At 46.7% G+C, this 15,435-nt stretch overlaps 1 protein-coding gene across 2 annotated transcripts in view; it reads right to left on the reverse strand.

Annotated features, from left to right (window-relative positions):
- GRHL2 (grainyhead like transcription factor 2) overlaps positions 1–15,435 on the reverse strand; it is a 125,794-nt gene that overhangs the window by 26,416 nt on the left and 83,943 nt on the right. The window contains exons 10-13 of one of the 2 annotated variants that reach the window (XM_074986836.1): positions 8,564–8,651; positions 8,338–8,474; positions 5,294–5,325; positions 2,778–2,872 (exon numbers count right to left, since the gene is read on the reverse strand). In XM_074986836.1, the coding sequence (XP_074842937.1) occupies positions 2,778–2,872; positions 5,294–5,325; positions 8,338–8,474; positions 8,564–8,651 (352 nt within the window). Of the gene's footprint in view, positions 1–2,777; positions 2,873–5,293; positions 5,326–8,337; positions 8,478–8,563; positions 8,652–15,435 lie in introns of both variants that reach the window. The other variant, XM_074986834.1, reaches the window with a different exon arrangement.

Here is a 15,435-nt window from a genome sequence, read left to right on the forward strand (position 1 = left end):
TGATCCACTTGGTTGTGTGACTCATACGTCTCTTACCACATCTGATTAAAAGTCCATCATACCGTCACTATTTGCATGTCAGCTAGCCTGTTTTCCTTACTGAGGACAAATCACACCCGGTGAGATATAGGCTACATACAGCACTAGATAGAGAGCTGTTGGTAGGGGCAAATCAGAAGAATGGCACCCTCTAAACTATCTGTCCCTGGTTGTAAAGGTTCAGTCCCTACTAATTTCCCAGCCCCGGATTACACTGTGTTCTTTAATGCTCTAAGACCAAGAGTTTCAAGTACAATCTCTAAGGGCAGACCCCGAAGGGCCATAATTGGCACCTAAACATCCCAATTTTCACAAATGCTGAGTGCCCGGCCACTTCCCTGAAATCAAGCAAAGCTGCTGGGATGCTCAGCATGTCTGAAAAAATCTGGCCACTATTTTTGGTGTCTAAATATGAATTTGTATTATGATGTTATAAGAATTCTGAAAATATAACAGGTAGGTTACATAACCAATGAAAAACTACTGAAGACGACTGGAACTCAGGAAATGTTGGGATCCTGTGAAAAGATTCAATTCACAGACACGTTTTAACCGGAAGGGACAGTTGGTGGCAGAAGAACATTGGACGGACAATGTGGTAACCTGAGTGGAGCAAAAGGACTGGCCATCATCCACAAAGAGATTAGCAGAGGGTTGCATAGAATGGGCTGAGATGGTGACAAACCTTGGGTAGTGAAGAAGCCACATAACAGAAAATATGAATTTAGGAGCCTAACTTTGGGTCCCCACTTTGAAAATCTTAACCTGGTGCCTCCCAGCCTTCAAACCTACTAAAGTATGAGAAAAGCAACTAAGGGCTACGTCTACACGTGCCCCAAACTTCGAAATGGCCATGCAAATGGCCATTTCGAAGTTTACTAATGAAGCGCTGAAATGCATATTCAGCGCTTCATTAGCATGCGGGCGGCAGCGGCGCTTTGAAATTGACGTGCCTTGCCGCTGCGCGACGCGTCCAGACGGGGCTCCTTTTCGAAAGGGCCCCGCCTACTTCGAAGTCCCCTTATTCCCATGAGCTCATGGGAATAAGGGGACTTTGAAGAAGGTGGCGTCCTTTCGAAAAGGAGCCCCGTCTGGACGCGCCGTGCGGCGGCAAGGCGCATCAATTTCGAAGCGCCGCTGCCGCCCGCATGCTAATGAAGCGCTGAATATGCATTTCAGCGCTTCATTAGTAAACTTCGATCGAAGTTTGGGGCACGTGTAGACACGGCCAAGGTGTGACAAGTTCATGCAATGTGTTGTACCGCGGTTATGGACAGCTGCAGTGGGGCCGACAGTTATCGCTGGGCCTGTGGGCAAGGTGGGAGTGGGCTGGCTCCATGCCCTCCGAAGGGGCAGGGCCCAGAGTGCTGCCCAGAGTGTGTCATGCCTACCCCAGTTAGCTGGGAACCAGGGCATTGCCTCCTTTGCTCCCACCCCACCCCCACACACTGCCACCTCACTGTCAGGTCTGGGTAACTGACAAGTTACTACGCCACCAGCTGTAGGGGTATTTTCTGGCTGGGTTAATGAACTAAGCCAGTTTTAAAAACCTTTAATTCGTTCACTTTTTGTCACAATTCGTTCTGAATTCCTCACCCCGATACAGCTGGGAATCCTGAATGACACTAGAGCAACAAGCCACAGAACAAGATCTGAATTACACAGGTGGCTTTGACCTTTAGAATAATGGCTGCTTTGTGCATACCCCTGGGATCTTTCTGAACCATATTATAAATTAATCACTTGACTCAAGGAATCAAAGCAGGGCTCTCGCTCAAGCCAGTTCACCATGCTGGTCGCTGGGAATTCTTTGTTGGGCACAGAGAGTAAGGAGAAAAGGGTTTTGCCCTCGGCTCTGTCAGCCAACCCTTTTGCTTTCAATGGACGGAACCTCCAAATCTGACCTGGTCAGGGCTTTGGGCTGGAGCATATTTCACACTTTTCAATTACATTTTTTAAAAATCTTTCTGCTCGTTAAATCTAAACAGACAATAGCTCCCGCCTGGTTTCGCTTGTACCCTTCACAGATTTATGTGCATCACTAGCACAGCCAGCGAAAAAGATCACAAATATAAGCATGTGGAAAGACCTCCTGCTGAGGTGAAAGGACACTTAGGGGTAGCATGTCTCAGTGTTTTGTCAAGGATAGACACACATACACAATTTCAAAACACTAGCAGGTTTGATTGATCTCAGCTATTGAAACCTCTGGAGTCTTCAGCAACATTAGACTGAAAGTCTCATGAAAGCAGCTCTCTTGCTGAACTAAATCCTTAATCCTTACAAAGACTTTACTCAGGCTAATCTCGCAGTGAAGGCAGCAGGAGCTGGAATCTCTGGATCTGACTCAGTGTACTGTGGGCCTTTTGCTTATGGGCCTAACCAGAACAAGAAAGTGCCAAGATGAATACGAGTGAAAAATAAATAGTGAAGGCTTTGGTAGGGGAACTTTTTGTGGTAAGGGTTGGGAAATGTTCTGGATTGTTTATATTTTATACAGTCAAATCTGTCTATCCCTCCTCAAGATAGCATGCAAATTACTACCTAGTGATGACCCTTAGCATGTTCCAGGAAGCCTCCTTGTATGATAGTTGGTGTGATGACAGTGGGCCTGATTCTCCTGTCATTTACTCTAATTTTGCACTGTTGACCTTCATTTGAGTAATTTCTGGATAACCCTACATTGTGTGAGTGGTGACGATGGCCCAAGCACTTTTTTTCTGAGAATTAATTGTTACCTCTTTTCAGTCCTTCTTCTTTCATTTGTTTCAAAGGCAATGGGCCAAACTCCTCGTCCACGGGCCGGAACATCCTTTTAACCAGGATGCTGCCACTAGAAAACAACAAGACAGCCCTTCTGTGGTAATACTGTCCTCCCAACAAGGTCAGAGACAACCACGACAGTGTATATCTCACTCTACACTCCAGCAAAACTTCCACTGCCTTCTGAAGGAATGACAGGCCTTCCCTGACCTACCCAAGCCTCACAATTGCCCAGAATGACGACGATAGGTAAATATGTTTCCTGCTGTAAGTTCTAAAGGCCAGTTTCTGTTTCAGCATGGGGAAGGTGCATGCAAAAAGAAAGAAATAAGCTAGTGACCTAGCTGCTAATGTCACTGTACAGTCACTCTCCCATCCCTGTCTGCCTCAGGGGCTCTCTGAAACACTCCTATCCATCTCCCATGTCACAGTATGCGCCCCCACTCTCTCCCCGTTCTCGCCTCCAGGAATTCTATGCACCGCCTCCCCGCTTACTGCCATGCAAGGCACCCTGGGATCCTTCACACCTCCCGTACCTCATAACAGGTTCTCCCTTCTCTTCACCAGCTGGGGTTCCGTATGCCGCCCGTCGTCCCTTCCCCCTCCCACCTCACTTTCATTCCTCTCTGTGTGGGAGAGAAATCCTCAAGGGCGTCAACATGTGACGCTCTGTGGGAAGGCCAGGCGGAGAGGAGACCAGGGAATAGTTACGCAGGATGCTATTAATGCCTGCCATGAACCAATTCTTTGCTCTGTTGACAATTACAGACCTAGCCAACTGACACAGCATTGCTCGGGAGTTTAAATGAAGTAAGGTTCTCTCCCTCCAGGGAAAAAAGCTACAGCCCCTGCCTCAGCCCAAGTTTTTTTCCCTGGTTCCAGGACAGCAGGAGCGTGGAGGCCTGACCCAGGGCCACGGCTTTTTCCTCAGACTCCTGGCCAGTGGCAGCGGGGGAGGCTGGCTGGAAAACTGAAGCCACAGCTTGTTTCCCTGGCCCCGGTGCAGTGGCAGTGGGGTCAGCCGGGTCTGTTTTCCCCAAACCCAGGGAGAGCACCCAGAGGGGTCTGGCTTGGGGTAGCTTCTCTAGCCCCAGCATGAGCTTGGCAGGGGGAGGGGAAGGCAGGGCTGGGGTTTGCAGCTGCAGCATCGAGGGGGGAGGAGAAGGGGGCAATTTTGTGGGACATTTGCAGAGGGCAGTGGATCTCCCCCTGCACAGTGCTGTGGCTGAGCACTGGGAGGGCTGCGGTAGAAGGGAAAGCTGTTCCCTGTGCTCACTGCCCCCAGTGCTGAGTCTGAACTATGTCACCCTCCTGAAAGTGCTCCTCCCTTTCCATTCTCTGGGAAATCCTGGGGTTTCAGGCGTTTCCCACTTTCCATGCACAACCAAACCTGACCCTGGTTTAAGTTGGGGAAAGAGAAAGCAGCACACCCAATTTTGTGGTCATAGATCTTACCGTTTACAAGGAGTTCCTGAGCAAAACATAGCAAAGACAGACAGACAGACAGACTCTAAAATACACAGTAGATGTCCAGACAAAGAAAGAGAAATGCCATCAATGCGAATTTGGATTTTGCTTCTTTTCTAATAGCTTTTGCCTTTCCACTTGATTAAAAGATAGAACCATGCCCTTGTTTGTAAAGAAGACAAAGAAGGAGGAACATGACATTAATGCAGAGTATTCATAAGTTGTAGAATGAAAAGGAGTTGTGATTAAACTTCCAGCTGTGATTCTCAGCCTACCTAAACAGGCTCGAACAGTGAGCCCCTGGTTGGGGGACCACCAGAGGAACCAAAGGTGCTGCAGGAAATGATAATTAGGTAGGTGGCATTCTTCCTCTAAGCTGCTAGTGAGCAATACCTTTGCATGCTGCTAGGAGGCATTATAATGGCGGAGCTATAATCTTGAGGATAAGTCAAAATGGAGACTGGACAACTTGGTACCATTAAAATGCCATTTTGTTTGCAAGAGCAGGGGAGTCAGCCCCAATACGCAGACCTAACTATATTCAGCCAACTTAAAATATTTCTGCATTTGCTTTTGGATACGGATTCACTTCTTTTCCCACACAGTTGAGTCACATGTTGCTCTGCATTTTTAAATTCCTTCTATGTTCCATCCCAGAGCTTCCTGCATTTCAGTTGTGCATCAAGCAATTCCTACATGGATAATTTTTAAAGTGGTTTGGGTTCCTTAAGGTGAAAGGCGCGCGTATCATGGAAAATTATTTTATGTTATGATCCAACATGTTGTATCTATTCTGTGCTGAATGCCCTATTTTATTGAGGACTGTAAAAAAAAAAACAGATAAAAGAAGCCAGCCCATATGCAGGAAAGCAATAGTCAAAATAAAACTAATTCACCTTCTCAGCTCCACAAGATATGAACACAGAACAAGAAGGAAAAAGAGGAAATTATATTGCATGCCTGATTTTCAAGGGTTCAGACTACTGACTGCAAAACTTTTTTGGGTAATCAGTAAATGTCTTACCCTTCTCTCTCATCGTCTGTGTTATAGTAAACCTGGAGGGGTGGAAAAGGGACAACGTTATTGCTGCAGCATTGGTACCCACTGTAAAAGAGCTCAAAAAGTGCAAAAGAAGAGACACAGTTTACAATTTTGCATCTGTATCTGTAACTTTCCCCCCTTTATAAACAACTTGTCTATGTTTTTAATTGCACCCTGAAGAAAACATCAGTTCAAATAACTGCAATTGTGTGTGCTACAGTGAAGGTCCTTCAGTGCATTTTGACAAGAATTCAGTTTGGTTTACATCATTCTTCCAATTGTTAGGAACGTATAACAATCCTGAAAATCAGGTAACTATTTGCCCCAATAACCCCAATGTGATTTAAACCACGACACTCACAAGCTTTAAACAGCAAATAGATGTAAAGGAAGCTAATTAATGTATAAAAAACCGGTTTAAAAAAAATCTATGGCACAAATGGACATGCAATTGGTATTCGTATAGATGGTATACATCCGTTTTTAGAATGCTGCACCTATATACAGGGACAGATACCCAATGAACACAGTTTGAATTCTGTGGAGCCAACTTTAACTGGGCAGGGCCCTGGCCTACAGTCTGTAGCAGAGAAACAAATTGTGCTCGGTATTTACCTAGCATTCTCCATGTTTCCCATACTGTATGCAGCCCTCACAATGTCTCCCCCGCCCCCCCGGGCAAGCTAGGCAAGTAGGTACACAGGTAAGAATGCCTATTTGTATGTAAGAGTACTTGCTGGTTCTACTGACACTGAAAACTAGGAATGAAAGTACTGAACTGAAAACCTGTGTTTTATATCCCACTTCTTCCACAGACTTTCTGACTGACCTTGGATACGTCTCCTATCGTTTGAATGTGCAAAGTGCTGACTTCAAGCAACTCTGACTGAAACTTTCAATGGGAGAAAAGGGCACTTGCTATCATGCAAGAATGGACCTTTTACTCGCAGTGACTGTATTGGAGGCCTGATGATCAGAACCCTGCCTCAGAGAAGTGCGGTGATGCTAAAGCCATTAATATCTGCAAAGCAGTATAAGCTCATCAGATAAAAAGTTCTGTATAACTCCAAAGTATTATTCTAATAGCATGTTTCAAAAAAAAGAAATTGGCAGCTTCATAAAATACAAACCACGAACAACTCTAGGGAGAAAATCATTAGGCTGCAAAAAGCTCTAGTACGCAGCCGTATAGAAAAGAGATCATTATTATCTTTTTGCATTTTAATTGGGAAAATTATTTACATCCCACGTATTTAGGACTAAGTCTACCTTCTTACGTCTGGATGCAAATACGCATTCACATGTGAGAGTCAAGCATAGAAGGTTCCCACTGCTCACACGTTAGTGGGAGGTTTTCTATTCCTGGTGAATAACTTCAGTGACAGCTGTGATCACAATGTCTGACATCTATGTGCTTCTCATAAGCTCTTCTGCAGTGCTGGCTGCTTTAAAAATTAATGGAAAACTCATACTCAGTGTCACTTGGGTCTTTGTCACTTTTACATTTCTAGTGAGACCCCGATTCGGAAGCGCCTTTTACTCTGTCTTTATTTATACGCACAAATCAAACCTCTCCCTCCATCTACTAATATATTCACACTTAGGAAAAAGCCACCGATGGAGCTCTAGAATTTAGATTTGCAGCTTTTCTAAGGACCCAAAGTAGTGGCTCTAACAACTAAAGCTGAGAAGACTCTGTTGTATTTAATTCACAGGTCTTTAAAAAAAGGTAACTCACGCTTGTGAATGTTACAAGTAACAGCTGTGAGCACTACTCTTGACCTCTAGAGTTTCACCATCTCTACCTCCGTGAGTGCAAGCCTCTTCTAAGGAAATGCAGATACCAAAGTGGCAGGCATCATATGTAAGGGCATTTGAGACACTTGTTTCTTGTGACTACTTTTAAAGACAACAAAATTCTGACAGACAGATAGACATGGAGTTAATGTTTGGTTATATTGGTCACTGTTTTAAATCATCCTGCGAATGGGCATCTCTTCTCCTGCAAGGGGGCTCATTATCTTCTAAGGGCTCTTACAAATCTGAGAGCTATTTATGCCAAACAACCTGTTCCCCTTTGTGTTTAATGGAGAGACTTGGAGTACATGTCCCAGACCTGAGGAAGAGCTCTCAGAAAGCCTGTCCCTTTCAACAGCAGAAGCTGGTCCCATGCAAGAGATTACCTCAGCCACTTTGGCTATGCCTACACTAGAGTGATCTGTCGAGAGAAGTTACTGTCAGAAGATATCTTCCGACAAAACTCGTGTTGGCAGATTGCGGCCAGACAACAAGTGGCTAGAAAAAATGATCTGCTTGGACAGAGAGTTGCCAGACTGCCCAGTTGCTCTCTGCACAGAACGGCCAACCGGAAGCAAAGCAGACAAGGCTGCCTGGTGTCCTGGAAGCCCTGTCTGTTGACGGGTCGCCCCTCCAGACAGCTTTTTTGGCGACAGGCTCTGTCGAGAAAGCTGTTTTGCCTTGTGGGGAAGAGGCAAAAGTAACACATTCTTTCACTTTACTGTCAACAGAACAAAGTTTGTGTGGATGCCCTGCGAGTTTTGTCGACAAAACTCTCTAGAGCTGATGCAGCTTTTGTCTCTCTAAAGTCTGAACAAGCATGAAACAATTGTTTCTCTCAATATAGGAACTTTCTATACTGCAGTTCCTAATTGGACGACTTAGTTGGGGTTGATCCTGCTTGAAGCAGGGGGCTGGACTAGATGACCTCCTGAGGTCCCTTCCAGCCCTATGACTCTATAATTATTTGTTCCTGTCAGTTACCTGAAAAAAAGCTAGAAATATTAAGTTAACTCCTTCCTTTCCCTGTAGAACTAAGGGCAATGTTTCTCCTGTCCTCAGAGGTCTCCCTCGTGTACTTTTACCAGTGAGCTACCTAAAAGCAACATTACTTTTTTTAAAAAAAATCAAACCCTACCTAGCCCCAAACACTCTGCTTTGAACCTATAACACACGCCTCACAGCATATACAGCTGGATACCTATCAGACTTCCATTGCTGCTTCCTACCTGTCCAGTCCGTTGTAGGTTTCCAAAGTGAATATCTGGTATGAAGAGAACTGGCTGGGAATCCAGGTCAGTCATTGTTTTGAAGTAGGTGATGTCGCTCTTTTTTTGCAGAGGGAGAGCAGACAATTTTCCTTCAGCTGCTAACATGGATCACAAAGCAGCGTTATTATGGGAGAAGGGGTAATCGGCATCTCTTAGTGTAATCTGGACCAGCGGTTTTACTCACAATTATTGCATGGCTCTTGTGATGATTGGCCTTTCCCTTTCTTCCTGTTCTGCTTCCTCTCTTCATCCCGGATCTTCCTTTCTGCTCCCTGAGACCAAACATACAGACATTACCCTCTAGGGATCAGCTAATAAAACTAATACAGGTGACCTCTAGCCACCTCACTCGGGGAGTGAGGGGGAGAGGTATCAGAAGACAAAAAGAGAGAGAATCAAGTTAATGTGGAACAAACCAAGGCAAGTGAAAACTCAGTACAATGGCCCACTCTGTATCACTTCACAATGCCTAGACACTTCATTCCAGTATGCAGTGACTAAAGTGAGAACCCTGGCATCCCTTTAAGCCTTTTCTACACTGAGCTTTCCCTCGGGACTGCTTCAGTTTGCATTACCACAGCAGCTCTGCTGGTGTTCGCGTCGTAAGGTACTGATGAAAAGCACTACCCAAGAGTTTGGTTGTATTATTATTAGCAATGGTGGGAAAGCGAATGCAGCCCCATAAGGGCTTGTTTACCCTGCCAAGTTACTACATTGTAATGTTCGCATTCAGGCACAGTGTTCCCTGTATGCTGAGTGCTTGGGTGCAGCCCGGGAGAGATTCAGGGGCTGCCCAGCTGATCAGCAGAGCACCCACAGCCGGCAGCGTGTGTTTCTATTTGTGGTGCATGCCCACATGTGCCTCAGTGCACAGAACAAAATTTATTCCACCCCTGGATGGAAAAAATTACAGGGAACATTGCTCGGGGGTGTGAAAAAACACTTCCCTTCCCCCCAGGCACAGCAAGTTCCAGCGCTGCAAGTCGCCTTTGTAAACAAGCTCCCCGTGCTGGGAGCTGCGCCCCTCGTGGAGCTGGCTGACCTGCAGAGCTGAGGGAGCCCTCTCCCAGCACTGGCGCTGTGAGCACACTGCCGCGGTAAAACACTGCCACAGCGGCACCGCCACAGCAGCGCTTTAACCTTGGAAGTGTAGACAGAGCCTCTGTGTGCAGGCCACACCCTTCAAGTGTGTAAACAGATATTCACAGCCATTTAAAGACATGGAGAAGCACATGCAGACTTGGAAGACGCAGTGTTGACCTAGGCCCTGCCCTTTGCAGTCCCTGGGCTGTGGCGCAAATACATTCCTAAGGAGTTTATAAAATAAGCTTTGTTATTGACATAACAAGCAGCAAAAGCTTCTCAGAAGCCACTCAGGTGTTTTATATAAATAGAAGTGCAGACATATTGTTAATCAAAATAAAAATCCACATGCTCCAAGACAGTCGTCATTCAATATTAAATAGCCCAGGTTTTTCCACTTAAAAATAGAAGTTCCTCTTGTTTTATTTTAATCCAAGTGGGAGATATTCACATGGAGCCAGTAAGATTCACATGTACTTACTCAGGACGAAAAGCATCCAGCTAGAAAGAATGACTACATGATTTTGCAGGCTGAGAAGCCTGACTAGGAGCCATGACTGACACTTCCGATGACTGCAGTGGGATCAAGAGCCAAGCCGGAGAGCGAAAACGGAAAATCTCCATTTTGAGAAAACCCAATAAATGAAGCTATCTGAAAATTAACTGTTACCATGAAACCTCCGACACAGATTTAAGTCCTGACCCGGCTAAGATAGACATTGACAGCAAAACTCTCCTTGGCTTGGAAGGAGCTACCCATTACCTTAACAGACCAGCCAACAGATGATTGTGGTAAAAACTTCTTTCGCTTTAATGAGAAAGGGGCCTGTATGTTGTGCATCCATGCAGTTTTTCTCACTAAAGGAGTGTCCTCCATAGAAGCAGTGCTACTGAGCTCAAATGCCGTACACAAGCCCTGCGCTCTGCAACTAGTTCAAAGCAATTCCAACGGCTTTAGTATGAGTTACTCTGGAATCTGAAGAAGTGGGTCTTACCCACGAACACTCACTACCTAAGAAACAAAATGGCTGGTCTTTAAGGAGCTACTGGACTGCCTGATTTTTCTGCATTTATGGGTGTAACTAAGAATGGAGGAGAATTTGGTATTTGGCATTATTGCTCTGGAAGCAAATTGGTTCAATATTACAACCACTTTTTATGCGGTCGTTGACAGCATAAAGTTGCACAACTACAACTGGGTGCATTAATGTACTGAAATGAAGTCTCCATACTGTTGGAAAGCTCCATAGCTCTCATTATATATGTTTGCTGCCTTTTTTTTTTTTGGCGGCACTTTCTGTAAGAATTGGCCATATAAACACTCTCAAAACAAGTAGTAGCAGCGAGCACAGCAATTCATCTGTATAGACTCCAAATGGCCCCAGAATTCCCTCCCTGTATTTTCCACTCACCTGACTACTAAAATAGATTTTCTCTCCACTCTCACTGCAAGTGGAAGACCTATGGAGGAGCTTTATAAGCTCCAGTGCTCACCGGCACTCTCAAGTGGTATTAGTGAATGGACAAATGGTAAAATAAACATGGGAAAATGTTCAAAATATAATGTAAGGAGCTAAAACAGATGTAAAACTCTGTACAGCAGATTCGGATCTCAATTACTACAGGAGGAAGGCCAAAGTAACTCCATCGATTTCAATGAGATCTGCCCAGGCACCTTCAAACTCTGTACTGACATCATCAGCAGGCTGAAACACACCACTGGCGGTTTTAATTGAGCACGCAAACTTTTTCTTGACATCCTTTTTCCATTTGCCAAACTGGATGTCAGTTATGTTTAAAATTGATTTGGCCCACATTATACTGATTGACATTTCTCACATGACAAGTAACATAGATTTTAGTGTTCTTCTGTATCTTTTTTGCCTGCAATTATTTCACTCCTGTATTTTCCCATATTTTATGATAGGCTGAGCCTTGCACAGCTTTGCCCTTTAAACCAAATGTTCCTGATGTCAAGATAAGACATCCAAGCTTTTAAGGACAGAGGATCTCAGAAAAGGCATCTCTTCTGAATAGCTTGCATTGATTCGCTGCCACTTATCTTCTGGGAGCCAAGAGTCGGAAAGAAATTGAAAGATTCCCAACTTCCCACTGACTTCAGAGAGTGTTGGATAGTCTAGATTAGAACTGAGCCTTAGCAGGACTGAGCCAACAAGGGTCACTTTGCCTACCATTGAAATGAAGCTGCTATTTAGCAGCATATCGTTGGACACAATTCTCCATTGCTCTGCCCCTTGCATTCTCATTTCTATGCATGCAAAATGAATGCCAGAACTAGCTAATATTTGGATTCGTTTGCATTCTCCACTCACTTAGCACAATGGCCACTGCGGAGACAAAGAGCAAAGCAGCAGTGAGTCAGGCCTGTTCTGCTTGTCTTTGCTGAGGTACTGAGACAACGAGCCAGGCTGGAGTTTCAGAGCACGTGGTTCTGAGTGGGAGATTTTGGGGCCTGAATCTGCTAATATTGATTAAACCAGAGCTTTAGAATTAACTGCATGACTCCCCGTCGTGGAAACAGTCCTCAGGACACAAACGTTGGGCAGAAAACTAGACGAAGTGTATAAATGAATGTGCCTCTCTTACTAGATTTATTTTCTCCCTCTGCTGCTAGCTGTATTCTCAGTCCTGATTCCTACAGACAACAGTATAGGCTGGGTTATTTCTGTCATGGCTCCCTTCCACTTTTGGAGACAAGATCCTGAAGCAGACCATCTGCTCCACACCTCCTTGAGCGGGAGACGTTTGGATCCACGCACGTCTTAGGAGCTCTGCCCCCTCTACCTTTATTTCTTGGTAACACGAATGCTGGTGGCCTTTCACTGAATGGATGCACCCAGCCAGGAGGAGTAACTCCAGTTGTGTGTGACAGCAACATGCCCAGTACTTCTTCTGTTATTTATTAACAACAGGGGCAAAGCCCAGGGTGCGAATTTCAGATTATCTGAAAAGTGTGTCTGCCCAGCAAAATCTGAAATTCACCCATGGTGCTGTTCTGTAAGGGCCTGAGCACTCTGCCCCCAATCCAGCAAACACTCTAACCTACTGGACAATGCTTCCATGTTCAAAGTTAAGCCTACGCTTCAGTGCTTTGCTGGATCAGGGCCAGAAGGCTCCAGGCCTGCGAGAATCAAGCCCACAGAAACCAAACTTCTTCTATCTGGCACTGAAGGCGGATAACATGTAATCATGTACAAAGGGAAATCCATTTCCACTCACAGCGCTGGTGTCAAAGTAGAGAGGAGGGGGGAGAATAGGAACAGAAATCAGTGTAAGGAGTATCAGGCCTCTTTAACTGTGCAAGAAAACATCACAGTCACTGAATTTCAGCCTTCCTCAGGGATGCTCCCTCCCTACTCCCTACTCCAACCAAAGCTCCTCTTCGCTCTGACTCTTTCCACCCCTCGACAAGCACACCCAGCCCCTCCCCCTCCCCCTCCCCCTCCCCGAAGGGCTGATCAGCAGTGGATTGGAACTGCTGAGTGGAGGGGGTTGAGCTGATTGGAGTCCACCGAACAGCTGATTGGCGGCTGGCTGGTGGGTGCTGAGCCCCTGCTGTTTTTTCCTGGGGGTACCCCAGCCCCAGAGCACCCGTGGAGCTGGTGCTAGGGAAAACCTAGTATTGTACTGTGAACAAAATGCCCGGAATCAAATGCTGCTTCACCTATTTTAAGAGAACTTTAACCTGCAGAACCAAAGCTTTCAGGAGCCCTAATTCTACCATTCTATGTGGTAAAAGCACATTGCAATTCAGGACTATAAATAGACTGGGTGGCAAGTTGCCCTGACAACCCGTGTCACTTTATGAAGGCATGAAAATGCCATTATTTTACTATAAGAAGGCATGAATGTTCTGCACACATTCAGGGAGCATTAAGGATAGCCGGATTAACCTGTAAGAAAATGAAACTCCACAAAGGTGAATACTTGGTGGGCAGTGCCCTGGGCAAAGCACTGGAGAATATGTCAGCATCCCCACTGATATCCTGCCATATTTGCCCTTTTATTGTCATACTTAAAGTAAAGCACATGATAAAGCAGGTCCTACATAACTGATATGCAAAAGACACGCAATACTTGGTAAAAATACTGCTGTACATAAAACGTGTGAAAGGATACAATGTCGTTTCTTTCAGAATCCTGCTTGCAGTACTTTTGATACTGAGTTTTAGCATAGCGTATTCCACCAGAAGTTTGCCTTCAAAATTAGTCACACTTACCTGTGATTCGCCTCAGGCCTGGTCTACACCAGCCTACCTAGCTATATCTCTCGGGGCTGTGAAAAAATTCATACCCGACCACCACAATTTGGTGGGTGTAACTGCCGGTGCAGAGGCAGCTAAGTTGACAGAAGAATCCCTCTGTCAATCTAGTTAAGGCCTCTCGAAGAGACGAATTACCTACATTGATGGGAAAAACCCTGCGGTCAGTGTAGGAAGTGTCCACACTGCAGCAGACAAACTGCAGTGCCAGAGCTGTGCTGCAAGAGTGGTTCCTACTAGGGACCAGGGAGTGGGTGGAGGACTAAAAGGTCCCCCTCAAGAGGGGGGATCGCCTAAAACAGCATGGGCCCCAAATAAATACGACAACTAAAAAGAAAACAGGGACGGGAGTGAAGGTCAAAGGTTCAAAATGAGGGAGCCAGAGGGGGATACCGAGCAGAGAACCCTGGAGAGCGCCCACTGCTCCTCGAAGGCATTGAGGGGCCAGTGGACACTGCCCAGAGGAACTCTGCTTGGACTCATGAGCGGAGAGTGGAGCAGAAATAGGCCCCACAGTCGCAGGCCCCTCCCTGGGCCAGCCTCCCCTTCCTGGTTTTGTATACGGCCACTTTGGCCATGGCCAGGAGGAGGCTGACCAGGAGGTCCCGTGACTTAGCAGGGCCATGGATGGAGTGTGCAAGGATGAGAAGGTGTGGGCAAAAGCGCAGCCAGAACCTCAACAGGAGGTTCTGGAGGAGCCGGAAGAGGGGCTGCAGCCTGGCATACTTGAGACAGATGTGTGCCAGGGTCTCCCTCACGCCACAAAAGGAACACGTGTCGGGAGGGGTGTGAACTGTGCCAGGTACATGCCTGCGCTCACCGCCCCATGGAGGATCCTCCAACTGATGTCCCTGGTGGGCCATGGGACTAGGGTGCGATAGAGGCTGGCCCACCGGGGCTCCCCACCCTCCGTTGGCGGTAGGAGGTCCCCCCCACTTGTGGTTGGGGCAGGACGTGAGGGTGGGGAAGTGGAGTGTGTACAGGTGACGTCTCGGCGTGGTTCGGAAGGGGACCGGCTGCAAGGAATGCAGCTGGCTGGTGTGATTGGGGGGAGGAGGTTGGGGGCCTGCCGCTAGAGTGGTTGTAGTGCACATACACTTGGTAAACACTCCCCAGGCCTGAGGAGGCCTGATAATCACAGCCAGCAGTTCACAACACTGTCAGGCAAGAGCTGAAGCACTATAAAATCCAGGCCCCCGTTTCACAAACGCCGTACGTGATGATGGTGCGTTGGCATCTCCCTATTTACGTTGGAAGGAGAATTTCACTTTGCAATTCTCCCTGTCTGGGTAATGGAAATAACCCAATCGCTCTGTAGTCACTTTTGTTTTCTGGCTCGCTGCTCTGTTTGTTCCGCAGGTATGTCAGGGCCGTATGCTTGCGTAGGTGGGTCCCGCCTGTGGCAGGGTGGCCTAGTGGCTAGGTCCCCGCGGCAAGTGGGGCCAAGGTTTAGGACTCCAGCCCACCTCCTGGCGTCTGTAGCTTTAGTTTGGGGCATGGCCCCAAAAGTCTAGTTCCCCCCTCCTTAGGGGGGTGGTGTGCAGGGTTCTCCCCCTGCGAGCCTGGGGGAGGGTTTGGAGGCTGCGTTTTCCTGCGGCCAACCCAGGGGCAGCTCCGGCCCTGTGGGTGTCTGAGCCACCTCCTGGGCTAGGTTCCCCCCTTTCATCCTGCTTCCAGGCCTGACACTGGC

This window comes from Carettochelys insculpta, chromosome 2 (genome assembly GCF_033958435.1).
Source record: "Carettochelys insculpta isolate YL-2023 chromosome 2, ASM3395843v1, whole genome shotgun sequence".
Taxonomy (NCBI): domain Eukaryota; kingdom Metazoa; phylum Chordata; order Testudines; family Carettochelyidae; genus Carettochelys; species Carettochelys insculpta.